We start from the raw sequence: 17369 nt of genomic DNA on the forward strand, positions 1-17369 counted from the left end.
AGTCAAAACCAAGGACATACTTCTCTCTCCTCCTCATCGGCCCCTTTCAGCACGGCCTCCGACGTCCTGTGCAGGATGGCACTGATCATATCGCAGCTGAATCTGGGCCTCATCGTGCTGCAGAGACGAAAGGGAGAGGGTTAGAGTCTCCCTTGCCCCCTTCTCCCTCCCGCCTGCTCTTTCCCCCTAGAGTTCTGCCCCCCACCCACAACCCCATCCACGCCAAAGACCCCACTCACCTGAGCTGGAGGAGGGCCTCCAAGGCAAGGGCCAGGGTCAGGGGGCGATCCCTGAAGTGCTCCAAGGGCCCCAAGATGTCCTGGAAGAGAACAGAGGAGGAAAATCAGCTCCGACCCCAAACACCAGGCTTGGCTTTGCAGGGGAATGGCAACCCCATGCCCTAAGCTGGCAGGGTCCTCCTCTCCGCAGATGCACAGCCCCTTCCCCCCACCCCCCCCATCACTCACCAAAATGGCTTGGGCCGTCTCCTGCTTGGAGCACTTCAGTGATCGAAGCCCCCTGAGCTCAGCTGCCTGGCAGCTCTGGATAACCCCCAGGAGGTAGAGCTGTTCATCCTCCAGCAGCTGAAATGCAAAAGTCAGGCTGTCAGTTCCTCATGAGGGGATGGTTTCTCCGCATCTGAGAGTGCAGAGTGGGGGGCAGGTCTGAGGGATCCAGTCCCTGCTCTTGTTTTCTCCAATACTCACCCCTGGGGCTGGGATGCGGAACCGCAGCAGAACTGCAAACAGAAGGGCATGGGAAGAGGTGAGTCCTCGTTTGCATCCTTGGACTAGTTGCCCCCCATGCCCATTCCTGCCCTCCTCTGTCCAAAAAAGGAGGGCCACTGGCTCACCTGGTGCCACTGGCTGCTCTGGGTCTTGCTGGGGGGCCACCCTGCGGCAACACCTGAACAGGCGCCTTAAGCACCTGATCCTAGAAGAGATGAGCGGAGAGAGCGACTCAGACGCCGGCAGCCCCAATTCTTGGGGGGGGGGTGAGGAGGGGCGTCTGGAGAAAACAGTGAACCACTGCCAAATTGGCAGAACAGAAATACATATGTGGAGCCTAATCGATCCTTGCCGGCCCATCATGACCAATTCCTTCCATCTCTCTGCAGCTCAGTGACCTGAAGGGACATCATCAGAGCCTGAAAGAGGCAGTCCAGAGCATGAAGGGCTGGCAGAGAGAGAAAGGAGGTCCCAAGTGCTCTGGGTTCAAGAGCTACGGCCATGCCAGGACCCAGAGAGCCTGGTCCCCTTGTTCATGCAATCAAGCAATGTATAAATTTCATGAAGCAAATGAAATGAATAGGGAGAGGGGAGAGCTTTGGGTCATTCTTAACATTGTTACCAGATTTTTTGGAAAGGGTGGCGGGGGTTTCCCCCTCCAGCAGAGACCATACCCCCCTCCAACTGTACCCCAAATCAACACCTTCACGCCTGCAAATTTCCCCACAAAACACATCCTGACACAGTCCTTTCCTTTTTCTATTCCAAAGGCTCCCATAAATAAGGGTAGAATATTTGCCCTAATGAAGGCTGAACCTTTCGCTCACAAGGCGCTCAACCAATCCGCTCAGACTATCCAAAGAACTGTCCAATAGCAACCAGTGAGCGCCACGAAACAGCACCCTCTAGAACAAAGCACTGAGGGCACAAGGAGAAGGGGACGACAGAGGACGAGATGGTTGGACAGTGTTCTTGATGCTACCAACATGAGTTGGACCAAACTGCAGGAGGCAGTGGAAGACAGGAGTGCCTGGCGTGCTCTAGTCCATGGGGTCACGAAGAGTCGGACACGACTAAACGACTAAACAACAACAAAAACAGAACAAAGCACACAGGCACTGCAGCTGCCGACCAGCCGTGGCCTCTGCTCTACAAGTAGGAATTCCCACTGGGAAAAGGGGAAAGTCAGAACCAGGCATGAAAACCATTCTTGGTCCATTGAAACTAGTCTTTTAAGTTTCAGTCTAGGCTCTTGCACTACCAACCCAGCTGTACGCTTGTGAAACATGGACCACTCATAAACGCCATCTCCAACTCCTTGAAAGATTCCATCAATGGTGTCTCCGAAAAATGTGATGCACCACTTGGGAAGACAGGCGAATGAATACCAGTGTCCTGGAAGAAGCAAAGATCACCAGTGTGGAAGCAATGATTCTTCAACACCAACTTCGTTGGACTGGTCATGTCCAATGGCTGGGAAACACTGGCCTGTGAATGCTCCAATAGGAGAACAGCCTTTACCAAAGGTGTCATGGGCTTTGAAGACACTTGAACTCAGGACGCAAGGGAGAAACGAGCTAAGAGGAAGGCACGCTTGGCAAACCCTCACTGTGATCAATAAATAAAAGTGTTAAAAGAAAAGAATAAAGGAAAATAAAAATAAATCAAATAAAATAAATCAAATAAAAGCAATAAATGAAATCAAAATAAGAAAATGAAAAAACAACAATTCACAAATCCTCTGCCTACTCTCCACCAACCGCCGCCGCCACCACCTCCTCTCTCCTCTGACCTCTGACCTCTCCTCACTAATCCACAATGGCCGCCTGCAAGTCAGTGGCTTTTAAAGGAGAAGCAAGAGATGTCACAAAGGAGGGCGGGTCCTTGTTGTGGGATGTGAAACACAAGAGCAGTCAAGTACAACATTCCTAGAGTGAACATGTTTACACATGGGGAGGAATGTTTGTCCAGCCAGCTGGTAAACTTCCTGTTTCCTTCTGGGCTGGGACAGACTTCCTCTGCATGTGACTAGAGGTGAGTGTGGCCTCACGTGTGCAGGTAATGACAAAAGCACAGGGCAGGGCAGCCATCTCTCTCTCTTTGACTACATGCATCGAAGAAGCAACATCTGCTTAGCCAAAGATGCCCTCTTGGCTCCAACCAAGAGAGGACAAAGGGACTGCCTTCTTATGGAATAGTTTCCAAGTGTACAGTGGTACCTTGGGTTACAGACGCTTCAGGTTACATACGCTTCAGGTTAGACTCCACTAACCCAGAAAAAGTGCTTCAGGTTAAGAACTTTGCTTCAGGATGAGAACAGAAATTGTGCTCTGGCAGCACGGCAGCAGCAGGAGACCCCATTAGCTAAAGTGGTGCTTCAGGTTAAGAACAGTTTCAGGTTAAGTACGGGCCTCCGGAACGAATTAAGTACTTAACCCGAGGTACCATTGTATGTTACTTTTCTAAGCTAAGTCTGCCTTCTGGGATCCGATTGTGAACAGAATGATAAGTGAGTAAACCTTTTTATACTTTTGTAGAAGACTGTGTTGTGTCTTATATTTTATGAGGGAATAGGGGGGAAATACCAGAAGAGTTATTATAGAGGCCTTAGTGAGCCTGAGCAAACGCATCCGCTGCAGGTTTAAAAGGGGGAATGTTACTCCGCTAAAATGGTAAACTTGTTAACACAAGTTGGAAAGGGTATTATCAGACAATATATCCTCTCCTGCATCCCTGAACACTCCCATACTTGTCACCATGGCAACCCCCCCCCCCCCGGATCTGGCCCCACTTGGCCCCTCCTGAGAGGTGATGCTCCTCCGTCAGAACTCGGAGGCACCTGCTGTTCCGCCTGCAGCTGGGCTGCAACTTCACTTCACATCCTTCTTCCTGCAGCCTCATTCCCAAAGGGAGACCAGCCCCATGCCCTTCCAGGCAGGCTAGGCATCTCCATAGCGCAGGATCGGACCATCTGCTTGGCATGCAGGTCTTCCTTCCTGGGCAGCATCTCGGGGGGGGACCTGGGAGATTGGGAATGTCCCCCCCTCCGAAACCCTGGAGAGCTGCTGCTGGTCAGTGCAGGTGAGTTGAAGAAAGATATGACCAGGGTGATGAAAGGTCTGGAAACCAAGCCTTATGAGGAACGGTTCAGGCAGTTAGAAACCAAGGTTGATCCATATTATAGATATGGAAGATAACATTAAACAGAACTGTGCGTGTAAAAAAAGGGGAAAAGGGAGGGAAACACTATTTTGCAAAAGGTTTACGATGGAGACTTAGAGCTGACTCTTCCCCATCCTTTATTATTTATGGAGTGAATATTGCAGTTGTTGTATAAGGGATCATTTTTTTGACTGGAATGTAATTGAAATTCGTAAGATTTTGGAACGCAGAAATAAAATAATCAGCCATCAGTTCTAGCACATGGGAGGCCACCTAAATTATATAATTTTGTATTTGAACAATAGATGTTAGTAATTGTATTATAGTTTGGTATCGTTATAATGAGGCTATTATTGGATTGAAATTGAAAATTAATAAAAATATTATTATCAAATATGTTAGTCCCTTTTATTGGTTTGCCAGTGCTTGCCATTTGCTAATCAGCATGCAAATCATATCCAATTGCTAATCATTCAATCTGTCACATTTTACTGGATTTTTTGTGAATTACCATATATTCAATCAGACAGACAGACAAGATTTCTTCTACTATATATTTCTTTCTTTATCACATACACACAAAGCTTCTATTTTTAAACAGGAAATATTTTTGTAACCTAAGGTCTATTATACAAATCCATACAGATGTTCATTTTGTTACAGTTCTGTTAAGTTGTATACAAATTATAAAGATGAGTCAATTATTTACTAAATTTGCGAGTTTTGCCATTACTGCATATTCTGATAGTTTCTCTTTCCATGCATCTATTCCAGGACATATGTTAGATTTCCATATGTTAGCCAACACCACTCTGACTGCTGTGGTCATATAACTAAATAGTTCCACAATTTCACAATACAGTAGCTGAAGGGGTCATTCCCAATGGCATAGTTTTGGGGTCCAATGCAAATTTAGGGTGGTTTTTTTTTACATTTTTTCATTTCGAAATGAACTTTCCTCCGAAACTTTTTGGTCTTTTCACAGGTCCACCATAAATGGAAGAAGGTTCCTTGAGGTCTATGACATTTCCAGCAATGTCCATTCATTTCATTATTCATCTTCTGTATATCTTTCAAAGTTATATACCATTGAAAGAACATTTTTGTACAGTCATACCTCATGTTACGGCTGCTTCAGGTTACGTGTTTTCGGGTTGCGGACCGTGGGAAACCCAAAAGTACCGGAACGGGTTACTTCCGGGTTTCGCCACTCACGCATGCGCAGAAGCGCCAAATTCTGCCGGCGCCTGAGCAGACGTGGCGCTTCAGGATGCGAACGCTGCAGGTTGCAGACGTGCCTCTGTCACGGGTTACGTCCGCAACCTGAAGTTCCACTGTACCACTTTACCAATTTTGTTTTAGGGCTTAACTTGCAGTGAATTTTATTCCTTTATTCATAATTGTTCTCATTGTTCCACTGTAAACTGCTTTTAAAATTTTTGCAGCCATTTTGTCATATATCTCTCTCGCCCTGACCTAGCCACTGTGATCCATGCGACGGTCACCTCCAGACTGGATTATTGTAACTCGCTCTACGTGGGGCTGCCCTTGAGACTGACCCAGAAACTCCAGCGGGTGCAGTATGCCGCGGCGAGACTCCTTATGGGGTCTTCGCTGCGAGACCACATTCATCCGGTACTATATCAGCTGCACTGGCTCCCGGTGGAGTACAGGATCAGGTTTAAGGTGCTGGTTTTAACCTTTAAAGCCCTATACGGCCTAGGACCCTCGTACCTACGGGACCACCTCTCCTGGTATGCCCCACAAAGAAACCTACGGTCTGCAAATAAAAACATCCTGAAGGTCCCAGGCCTCAGAGAGGTTAGGCTGGCCTCAACTAGAGCCAGGGCCTTCTCGGCTGCGGCTCCAATCTGGTGGAACGCTCTGTCACAAGAGACTAGGGCCCTGCGGGACCTGACATCTTTCCGCAGGGCCTGCAAGACAGAGTTGTTCCACCAGGCCTTTGGTCAGGGCGCAGCCTGACTCCCTCCTCTGGCAACCTGCACAGAGTTTTGCTTAATGGTTGCCATCAACTTGATTTTAATTAATTTTTATAATGAAATATTTTTAGAATGTTGGTTTATTTGATTTTTTGATTATTTGATTGTTGTTAGCCGCCCTGAGCCCGGCTTCGGCTGGGGAGGGCGGGATATAAATAAAAATTATTATTATTATTATTATTATTATTATTATTATTATTATTAGGTTTTGCTTGTTCAAGCTCGGTGTCATATTAGAGTAATAGTTTATAAATTTTACCCAAAAGGTAGACCTCTGTTATGATGGACTCAAATTCTGTCTTTTCACTGATTTAACTGTTTGCCATACAGTCTTTCTTGAATCTGGATATTAGTTGACAGTATGTAAGCAGTTTCATATTTTTTTCTCCTCTTTAATACTTTGGCATGTATTTGAACTGTTCTTGAAGGTGAACCATATATTGGTACAATATATAGTCATACATTCTCCTCTCTGCTCTAATAATAATGTTCCAGTGGTGACATTAACAGTGCTGCTAGGGGCATTTTTGTGATTTTTGTAGTGCAACTCATGATTTTTGTGGTGCAGGCTGTGCCCCTGGCTATGATGTGTGAATTGAAGGTGAGTTTGGGGTGGCCCAATGCAAAAAGCGTGAGGATCCATGAGGATCCGTGCTTCGAAATCACGTTTTTGGGCCATGGAGTTGCCAGGAAGCCATGGATACGTGATTTTTGTGGTGCAGGCTATGCCTCTGGCTATGATGTGTGATTTGATAGTGAGTTTGGGGTGGCCCAATGCAAAAAGCGTGAGGATACATAAGGTTCCTGCTTCAGAACCACGTTTTTGGGCCACGGTATGTTCAGGAAGCCATGGATCCGTGATTTTTGTGGTGCAGACTGTGCCCATGGGCATGATACGTGATTTGACGGTGGGTTTGGGGTGGCCCAGTGCAAAAAGCGTGAGGATCCGTGAGAGCCAGTGTGCTGTAGTGGTTAAGAGCGGTAGTCTCGTAATCTGGGGAACTGGGTTTGAGTCTCCGTTCCTCCACATGCAGCTGCTGGGTGACCTTGGGCCAGTCACACTTCTCTGAAGTGTCTCAGCCCCACTCACCTCACAGAGTGTTTGGGGTAGTGATAAAGTGGGATATCAAATCCAAATTCTTCTTCTTCTTCTTCGAAACCATGTTTTGGGGGCACAGGATTGCCAGGAAGCTGTGGATCCATGATTTTTGGGGTGCAGGATGTGCCCATGCCCATGATATTTGATCTGATGGTGACTTTGGGCTGATCTAGTGCAAAAATCATGAGGATCCATGAGGATCCGTGTTTTTTAACCATGTTTTTGCACCATTGCGGTACCATGAAACAGTGAATGTGTGGTTTTTTTGGTTCTGCCTACAGACAAATACATGGTGTAGAGTATCATGGTGTTTTTATTTTGTTTCAATATAAAAATCATATGAATTCATGAGGATCCATGTTTTTGTGGTGCTGCAGCGAGGCTAAGTGTTGGATCCACGTTTTTTATAGTCCAGTCTGTAGGTGTGCCTTCCAGATGTGATTTGACACTGGATTTGTTGGAGGTATTTTTTAAAAAGTGGAGGATCCATGAGGATCCGTGTAGATCCGCCTTTAACCCAGACCCCTGTACATGCTCTCTTTTTAAAAAAATAAATAAATTAAATTTCTGTTTTAAATTTTAGAATATTCACCTTAAAATATCAGTGACTTCCCTTCTTCTCTTTCTTTGGTTCATTTTGCACAACATAAATCCATGCATATTTTATAAAAACTAAACTGTTCAGCTTTCCATTATTACATCAAAAAAAAACTTATTTACACTGTTGAATTTATCTTATGCTGCCCACATTTTCAATTTTCCTCCATATATTTAATAAACATTTTCCAATCTTTTTAAAATGTATGTTCTTCTTGTTCTCTTACTGCAGTCAATTCCAAATGCATACCATACATGCTCAAAGGCATTGTATAGATCAGGCATAGGCAAACTCAGCCCTCCAGATGTTTTGGGACTACAACTCCCATCATCCCTAGCTAACAGGACCAGTAGTCAGCAATGATGGGAATTGTAGTCTCAAAACATCTGGAGGGCCGAGTTTGCCTATGCCTGGTATAGATGGTATGATTTGGAGCATCAAACCAACAAGGTGCAACTTTAAATGGAAATGTTTTGGGCCCTTATCTCCATTTGGCTGGAAATTGTACTGTGTCTCAAGACTCTCCCTTTTGTCACCTTGGCAGATATCATTGCCTCCCCATTGGACCCTAGCTACGTATACAATTTCCAGCTCTTTACTGAGAGATTTTGGACTTACCCATTTTCCCCTTTAGGCTTACTGTGACCATGCTGTTCTTTTCCTTCCTTCCTTCCTTCCTTCCTTCCTTCCTTCCTTCCTTCCTTTCTTCCTTCTTTTTCCTTTGTGTTTTTCTAGGCCTCTTAGAACAAATGATTTAACAAAACCATCATTCTCAATGGAACCAGCGGATTCAAATTTCAATAATTTTTCAACATTTTCCTTTATTGATATGTTGAATATTTAGGAGATTTCTAAATATTAGGAATAACTTTCTGATGGTAAGAGCTGTTTCACAGTGGAACAGACTCCCTTTGAAAGTGCTGGACTCTCCTTCACTGGAGGGTGAGGGTTTTTTTGTAATAATTTTTATTAAATTTTCAAAGAAACATTTTACAAACCTTAAAATATCCAATGACTTCCATTCTTCTCTTTCCATGGTTCAGTTTACATATCATACATCCCTGCATATGTTACTATAACCAGTCAAATAAATTTTCCACTTTTATATCCATCAAAAAATATTTACTCTGTTGACTTTATCTTAATGTTGCCAGAGTTTTCAGCTGTATACAGTTATTTTCCATATATTCAATAAATGTTCTCCAATCTTCTTTAAACGTATGTTCTTCTTGCTCTCTTATTCTATATGTTAAATCTGCAAGTTGTGCGTATTCTGTCAACTTAAGTTGCCAATCCTCTTTAGTTGGGCCCTCACTCACTTTCCACTTTTGAGCTAATAAAACATGGGCCGCAGTTGTTGCATACATAAATAACCTTTTCTGACACCTGGGAATTTCAGTCTGGGTTATCTCCAACAAAAAGTACCATCTATGAATCCTTTTCAAATAGTGCTCTTTCAATTAATAGCATGCTGAACCCAAACTGAACCCAATGGACAACCTAAGGAGCCAAGTTACAGATAGGTTGCAATATCACCAGTTACACGATATGTTTAAATTAGATAGAAAGAATTGATTTTTGGACCAAAGCTCACAATTTGGAAAACACACACACACACACACACACATAACTCATGCAAAATAAGGATAAACTTTTGTCTAAAATGTGCAATCTTCTGTTAGAATGGGAAACAAAAGACGAGCTTGTTAAAGCTCAAATGAGACACTGAGGAATAGATATAGAGCATAACATAGATTTTAATCTTGGGGGGAAACTCTGGAAAAGTGACCTGAAATTTACAACATGCTATTCCCTGGAGAATTTTAAGCAGAGGTTGGGCAGCCATCTGTCAGGGATTCTTTAGCTGTGATTCCTTCATTGCTGGGCGTTGGACTAGATGCCCCTCCCAACCCTACAATTCTATGGTTCTGTGAACATCATCAGGGCATCAAGTCACTTCCCACAACCCCTGAGGAACCTTAACCTTTTCCACCAGGGTGTATGTCGTCAAGTGGGGTACAACCAGTTGGAAATCTTTCTTGATTTATAGTCAAGCTTTAGGCTTAACATGTTTGATTGCTTCATTAAACTGTACCAGTAAACGGTGACTCTGCAGTCTGCGAACAGGTTTCACCTCTTCTCCCCAAACACATGAGGAAATCCCCTCCCCTCGCAAATATCATTTTCCTTTTGCTTACTCTGGCATCCTGTGTCGTTCCTACTTCACAGGGTAGTTGTGAAGATATAATGGATGTCAGTGTTTGTAAAAAAAAAAAAGAAAAGGAAAGGGTTCTGACCTCCCTTTGTCACCTCAGCCTGGTCCTCGGACCCTTGTCGGCACAAAAGAGACCACAAGAATATCCTTGCAGAGTGCTTTCTGCTTTTATTCTTAAAAGTCTTTCTGCAAAAGCGACTGACCAACTGTACACACATCAACACTACCAGCTTTCACTAACCAACCAACCAACCAACCAACCCAACAACAAACTAACATTTCTCACTCTATATATACAACCCAGTGCAAGCCGCTGACTCATGCTGACCCAGCTTTTTAAGCATTAAAGAAACAGCGGCCATTTTAGCCGTGACAATGGAAGCATGGCGGGGGAGGGAACCATGCACAATGATTTGATCTTTCATTCCACAACACAGAAAGCAGAGGACAGACCGAGAAAAAGAATGCAAGGATCAACTTCACCCAGTAGCTTGTTGGAGGGTCCAGGATTTAGTCTGGCATTCTGCAACAATAGTTCTCAAAATAGGCTGCTTCAAGGGACTCAAATATAGGACTCAAAATAGGCTGTTTTAAGGGAGGTTCCTTCCCCCTTTATGATTTTTTTAATAATAATTTTTTATTAGTTTTCAATTACAACAATCCAATAATAGCCTCATTATAATAATGCCAAATTATAATACAGTTAACAATACCAATCATTGAGATGCCAAATTATACAATTTAGTTGGCCTCTCATGTGCTAGAATTGATGGTTTAATGATTGACTTTATTTCTGCGTTCCAAAATTTTGTAAATTCCAATTTGTTGGTCTGATCTAGACCAAGTGCTTACATTCCTATTTGACTATTTTCTGACCCATTAATTGTATTGGCAGGAGATAAGAATGCCAGAGTGTAGATATCTGTACGAGGTATTGCAACCTTAAGCACGGATAAGTGCGATGCAAGTTGTGATAACGATGCAAGAAGGAATTGCATACTGAACATGCTCAAAGGCAGACCATGTCATTACCAAGGAAGCAGATTTAATCACTGTTTGAGGACTATCCCTGCCTCCAGGTCTGGTCTTGACCAGATGGATACTGGAATCAGCAAGGGAGACCCACATGACCTGAAGGTGCTGCTGTGCAATGCCAGGTCAGTAATTAATAAGACCACTGCCATCCATGACTTGATCGTGGATTGAGGATTTGACCTGGCATGTGTAACAGAGACTTGGTTGGATGAAGCAGATGGGCCTGTTCTTGCTGCTGCTTGCCCACCAGGTTTCTCTTACACACAGCAACCCAGGTCATGTGGGCGGGGAGGGGGGGTTGCAGTGAATTTTAGGAAGTCATTAGCTTGCACCAGGCGTCCGATTGGGAAGACCCAGTTCTCTGAGTTCATGTTCTGGAAGTTGGGCAATAGGGGCAGTACAGGATTCCTTTTGGTGTACCGACCTCCCCGCTGCACCAAGGATTCCCTGTCCGAGCTGCTTCACGTCGTGGCGGATGTTCTCCTGGAGACACCTAGTTTGGTTGTCCTGGGGGATTTTAGCATCCACACCAACACGACCTTACAAGGGGCTGCTCGGGACTTCGTGGAAAGCATGGCCTCCACAGGGCTGTCCCTGAATAAGTTTGGCCCAACTCATAGTCGCCAACATGCCTTAGACCTAGTGTTCACCTCTATGGATGTGGGTGATCTGACACTAAGTAAAAGTGAAACAAAGAAGTGCCAGGGTCTGATCACTTATTGGCGCAACTGGACTTCTCCGCTGGAAACCAGCTGGAAATCTTTCATTTACACAGACCTGTTCCTCTTTTGCCTCTTGCCACCCAAGCCACTGAGAAGCCTTTTATTACAATCAATCAATCAATCAATCAATCAATCAATCAATGAAGTTTCATTAAATCAACAAAGAAGACACATAGGCAAAAGCCCTTTGCTTAATCACACCCCAGGCCTCTCCTCCTCTGTTTGGAATTTTCAACTTTTTCAGCAGGATACAGTTCCAGAAAGGCTTTTGCCCCCCCCCCCCTAATTTTTAGAAATTGAGCTTTGTGCATACTTCCTCTTCCAGGGATGACACCCTCCTTCCTCCCCTGCACCCCAGTCAAATTAGGAAATTGGGATTGTTGTAAATAAAAATATGCCCTTTTCCCTTATGGGGTATCTAAGAGCCCACATAGAGTCCTTACATAGATTCCCTATTGGTAGGAGAAAATAACAGAGGCCAACCAGAGAATACTGAGAAGCAAAGCAGCTTGTAAGCTTGATCTTTATTGATCTGTTGCAACAGTGTGCTCCCCTCACACGTAGGAAAGGAGGAGGACCCAGAAAAATGGAGTGCAAGGCCTTATAAAGACTTTTGAAATTGCCACCCTGTAGATCAAGACCACCCCCAGAAACATCATACATACATCACAGAAGGGGTGTAACCTAAGACCACCCCTCAGATACATCACACCTACATCACAGAAAAGGCGGTCCAAAATACAAATTTTAATATTTAATATGTTTTTCTCCTGTTTTTGTTAATCTCCTGTCTGGCAGGTTACTTGATTGGATTTCCTGGGTAGCCTGGCCAGTCTTTTGTAATGATAAATACTTAGTTCCTGGGCCAGGTCACAGGCTCACACCCTATTCAAATAGACATATCCTTAAGACAGGATTTGTGAAGGAAAAGACAATGGGGAGGCTTTTCCATTTTGACCTTGCAGAGAAAAGATCTGGTCAGTTTAGGAATCAAAATGGTTCCAGGTTGGCCTTCCTGTGCTGATCTATGTATGTGCTTGCTTGGTACACTTGTGAACATTACCATATATCTAAGACCATAAAATTCCTATCACAGGATCACCGCCCTGTTCTGGGAACTTGCAGTTCACCAAAGAAGGGTGGATATAGACTGCTGAGGTGGCTTGGGATGTGGGTGGCTGAGTGGGAAAGAGGTGGGGGGCGGGGAATATAGGCAAGCACACTGGTACAAGAAGTTGCAGGGCCGAGCTGTGCTGCAAACACATGTACCCCTCTTCTGATGGAAAACATAAGGAGAGATTGCTGGATCAGGCCAACGGTCCATCTAATCCAGCATTCCTAGTGTCACAGTGGTTACTCAGATCATGGAATCAAAGAGTTGAAAGGGACTCCCAACTGTCATCTAGTCTAACCCTCTGCAATGCAGGAATCCTGCTCACAGCCATCCCTAAAGGTAAAGGGACCCCTGACAGTTAAGTCCAGTCGTCAATGACTCTGGGGTTGCGGCGCTCATCTCGCTTTACAGGCTGAGGGAGCAGGCGTTTGTCTGCTTCTGCAGACAGTTTTTCTGGGACATGTGGCCAGCATGACTAAGCCGCTTCTGGCAAAGCCAGAGCAGTGCACGGAATCACCGTTTACCTTCCCGCCACAGTGGTACCTATTTATCTACTTGCACTGTGTGCTTTCAAACTGCTAGGTTGGCAGGAGCTGGGACCGAACAACGGGATCTCACCCTGTCGCGGGGATTTGGACCGCCGACCTTCTGATTGGCAAGCCCAAGGCTCAGTGGTTTAGCCCACAGCACCACCCGCTCCAACCAGCTCAACCTTCTGGTTATCAGCTACCTGCACTGAGCCACCGTAATGACACTGAGAAACACTCAGCCAGGATGCGAGCACAAGGGCAATCTCCCCACCTGCAGTTTCCAGCAACTGCTATTGAGAAATATTACTGCCTGCAGCCGTGAAGGTGGTCCTACCTACACCAGGGAATGGGATGGGGAGCTTGTGACCTTTCCAGATGTTGTTAGGCTCTGCTGATGGCAGCTGGCATCCTGCAACATCTAGAGAACTCCCACCCTTTCCAAACCAGGTATTTTCCGGTCTCCTGCAAGAGTCTACAGATATATTCTCCGCAGATGAAGGTCCATGACTCAGAGAGTGTCTGCAGCACAGGGGAGCTTCACAGCTCTTTCTCCCCTGCTGTCCACATCAGCAGGGCTTTTTTGGTGTCAGATTCATCTCTATATGTGAGGGCTTTCTTGGGGTTAATAATATTAATAAATAATAATATTTTTTTATTTATATCCCGCCCTCCCCAGCCAAGGCTGGGCTCAGGGCGGCTAACAACAATAAAATAATACAACATTCTAAAATCATTTCATTAAAAAATTACTTCAAATCAAATTGATGGCAACTATTGGGCTAGAGTTCTGTGAAGATTGCCAAAGGAGGGAGTCAGGCTGTGCCCTGGCCAAGGGCCTGGTGGAACAGCTCTGTCTTGCAGGCCCTGCGGAAAGATGTCAAGTCCCGCAGGGCCTTAGTCTCCTGTGACAGAGCGTTCCACCAGGTCGGAGCCACAGCCAAAAAAGCCCTGGCTCTGGTTGAGGCCAGCCTAACCTCTTTGTGGCCTGGGACCTCCAAGATGTTTTTGTTTGAAGATCGTAAGTTCCTCTGTGGGACATACCAGGAGAGGCGGTCCCTGAGCAGTGGTGCACCCAGAGAGCTTCAAGGCTGAGAGGGATTCAAACCCAAGCCCTACTCCAGCCCTCTAAACACTATCCACACCTTCCTCAGACAACGTCGCCTTTCCCCCTCTCTTGTTCTGATCCGGTAGGACTCATGTTTTTCAGCTCTAGAGAGGTGCTGCCAGTCAGTGTAGACAATGGCCAATGGCCTCACTCAGTATCAGACAATAATTCTTTCTCCACACAATTTACGAAAGATATATATATGCATATTATTTGTACACCATCCTAGCTCCATAGATCTGAGGGTGGTGTGTAACATAAAATACTGTAATGGTTTCTGCAACAGCACCAAGTCCTCTTCTTCCCGAACGTCATTCTCTCTTGCTTCCAGTGAGTTTTGCTGGTTGACGTGGCACTTAAGAGAAGTGAGGGAAGGAGCGACCTTGTGATTTATAGTCAAGCTTTAGGCTTAACACGTTTGATTGCTTCATTGAGCTGTACCTGTAAATGCTGTCTCTGCAGTCTGCAAACAGGTCTCACCTTTTCTTCCCAAACACATGAGGAAATCGTCACCCCTTGCAAATATCATTTCCCTTTTGCTTACTCTGGCATCCTGTGTCATTCCTACTTCACAGGATAGTTGTGAAGATATAATGGAAGTATGGCGCAGGAGGGAACCATGCGCATTGATTTGATCTTTCCTTTCACAACACGGAAAGCAGAGGACAGACCGAGAAAAAGAATGCAAGGATCAATTTCATCCAATAGCTTGTTAGAGGGCCCAGGATTTAGTCTGGCATTCTGCAACAATACAGTGGTACCTCAGGTTAAGTACTTAATTCGTTCCGGAGGACCGTACTTAACCTGAAACTGTTCTTAACCTGAAGCACCACTTTAGCTAATGGGGCTTCCTGCTGCCGCTGCGCCGCCGGAGCACAATTTCTGTTCTCATCCTGAAGCAAAGTTCTGTAACCTGAAGCACTATTTCTGGGTTAGCGGAGTCTGTAATCTGAAGCGTATGTAACCTGAAGCGTATGTAACCTGAGGTACCACTGTAGTTCTCAAAATAGGCTGCTTCAAGGGACTCAAATATAGGACTCAAAATAGGTTACTGCACACCTTGGGGTTACCTTGAGTGGTGGTGCAGTTCTACCATTTTAGATTCTGGACATAAGGTTCTCAAAAGGAAAGAAACCCTCTTTAGAAAACTACTTTAAAACATGGATTCTGCTCCTTCAACTGAGTGGTGCCCTGGAGGAAGAAGACTGCATAAGCAAATCCAATTTAATAAAGGTCTAATAGCTGCTGATAGACCTACACTTCTTCAACATCTCTATTCCTCTTTATTAAAACACCACCTAAGCTTCCCTTTAATACTTCCTTCAGTCTGTTTGTGTCATGCCTGCTTTTTCCCCAGCCCTGCCCCCACTTATATCAAAAACCAATAGGATTAAGGCTGTAATCCTATATACAAATTTACAGGGGAATCACTCCAACTGAACTTCCTGGTGCTTACTTCTGACATAGAATCATGCCATCATAGAATTGTAGAGTTGGAAGGGACCCCGAGGGTCATTTAGTCCAACCCTCTGCAATGAAGAAATCTCAACTAGTGCATGCGTACATGGCAGATATGCCATCACATCCTCCAAGGAAGGAGAGTCCACCACCTCTTGTGGAAGTCTGTTCCACTCTCAAAAAACTCTGTCAGAAAGTTGTTCCTGATGTTTAGTCAGAATCTCCTTTCTTGTAACTTGAATCCATTGGTTCGAGTCCTACTCTCTGAAGCAGGAGAGAACAAGCTTGCTCCATCCTCCATGGGACAGCCTTTTAGATATTTGAAGATGGCTATCATACTAAAAAGCAGAGACATCACCTTGCCAGCAAAGGTCCGTATAGTTAAAGCTATGGTTTTCCCAGTAGTGATGTATGGAAGTGAGAGCTGGACCATAAAGAAGGCTGATCCCCGAAGAATTGATGCTTTTGAATTATGGTGCTGGAGGAGACTCTTGAGAGTCCCATGGACCGCAAGAAGATCAAACCTCTCCATTCTTAAGGAAATCAGCCCTGAGTGCTCACTGGAAGGACAGATCCTGAAGCTGAGGCTCCAGTACTTTGGCCACCTCATGAGAAGTGAAGACTCCCTGGAAAAGACCCTGATGTTGGGAAAGATGGAGGGCACAAGGAGAAGGGGACGACAGAGGATGAGATGGTTGGACAGTGTTCTCGAAGCTACCAACATGAGTTTGACCAAACTGCAGGAGGCAGTGGAAGACAGGAGTGCCTGGCATGGGGTCACGAAGAGTCGGACACGACTAAACGACTAAACAACAACATGGGGGACTTGATTTGGGGATTTAGCCCTGGGGCAAGGACAAAGGAGGAGCATGGTGCAACCATTTAAGAGTCTCCTATGCTCTTCAAAGGGACGCGGGTGGCGCTGTGGGTTAAACCACAGAGCCTAGGACTTGCCGATCAGAAGGTTGGCGGTTTGAATCCCCATGACAGGGTGAGCTCCCGTTGCTTGGTCCCTGCTCCTGCCAACCTAGCAGTTTGAAAGCACGTCAAAGTGCAAGTAGATAAATAGGTACCACTCCAGCAGGAAGGTAAACGGCATTTCCGTGCGCTGCTCTGGTTCATCAGAAGCAGCTTAATCATGCTGGCCACATGACCCGGAAGCTGTACGCCGGCTCCCTCGGCCAATAAAGCGAGATGAGTGCCGCAACCCCAGAGTCGGCCACGACTGGACCTAATGGTCAGGGGTCCCTTTACCTTTATCCTCTTCAAAATGGCACCACACCATTACAAACATGCAAACATTAGTAGAGATCTTACATACCTGCTGCTGTTTTTAAACATGAGTGGCATTAACAGTTGCACAAAAACAACAGGATTCCCACTTCTTCCTCCAGCTCGCACACCCTATATTGTTCCCAGATCTGCTCCGGGGAGTTGGGAGTACCCCCAGAACAGATTTACGGAGCTCCGCGGGTGGGGGGGATATTCTGTTGTACACGGAAAAATCATGGCGCTGGTGGAATGTTTTGCTTTGCTCAGTGTTGAATACAGCTGTTCATCACTGCTTGTACAGTATATGAGCCCACTTTTACTAGCCTGCATT

At 45.3% G+C, this 17369-nt stretch overlaps 1 protein-coding gene across 1 annotated transcript; it reads right to left on the reverse strand.

Moving 5' to 3' along the window:
* Positions 1–2: 2 nt before the first annotated feature.
* On the reverse strand, positions 3–17187 carry LOC310761829 (uncharacterized protein; the record flags this gene model as incomplete). The annotated part of the gene is made up of 6 exons (XM_083612026.1): positions 17088–17187; positions 854–933; positions 708–739; positions 468–584; positions 240–319; positions 3–117 (listed from the first exon to the last, which is right to left on the reverse strand). Exons 1-6 carry the CDS (start codon positions 17114–17116, stop codon positions 3–5), a joined length of 453 nt encoding a protein of 150 aa, XP_083468152.1. The 5' UTR covers positions 17117–17187.
* Between the last annotated feature and the right edge of the window lie 182 nt (positions 17188–17369).

This window comes from Podarcis filfolensis (genome assembly GCF_964270895.1).
Source record: "Podarcis filfolensis genome assembly, chromosome: 4".
In the NCBI taxonomy this organism is placed as follows: Eukaryota; Metazoa; Chordata; class Lepidosauria; order Squamata; family Lacertidae; genus Podarcis; species Podarcis filfolensis.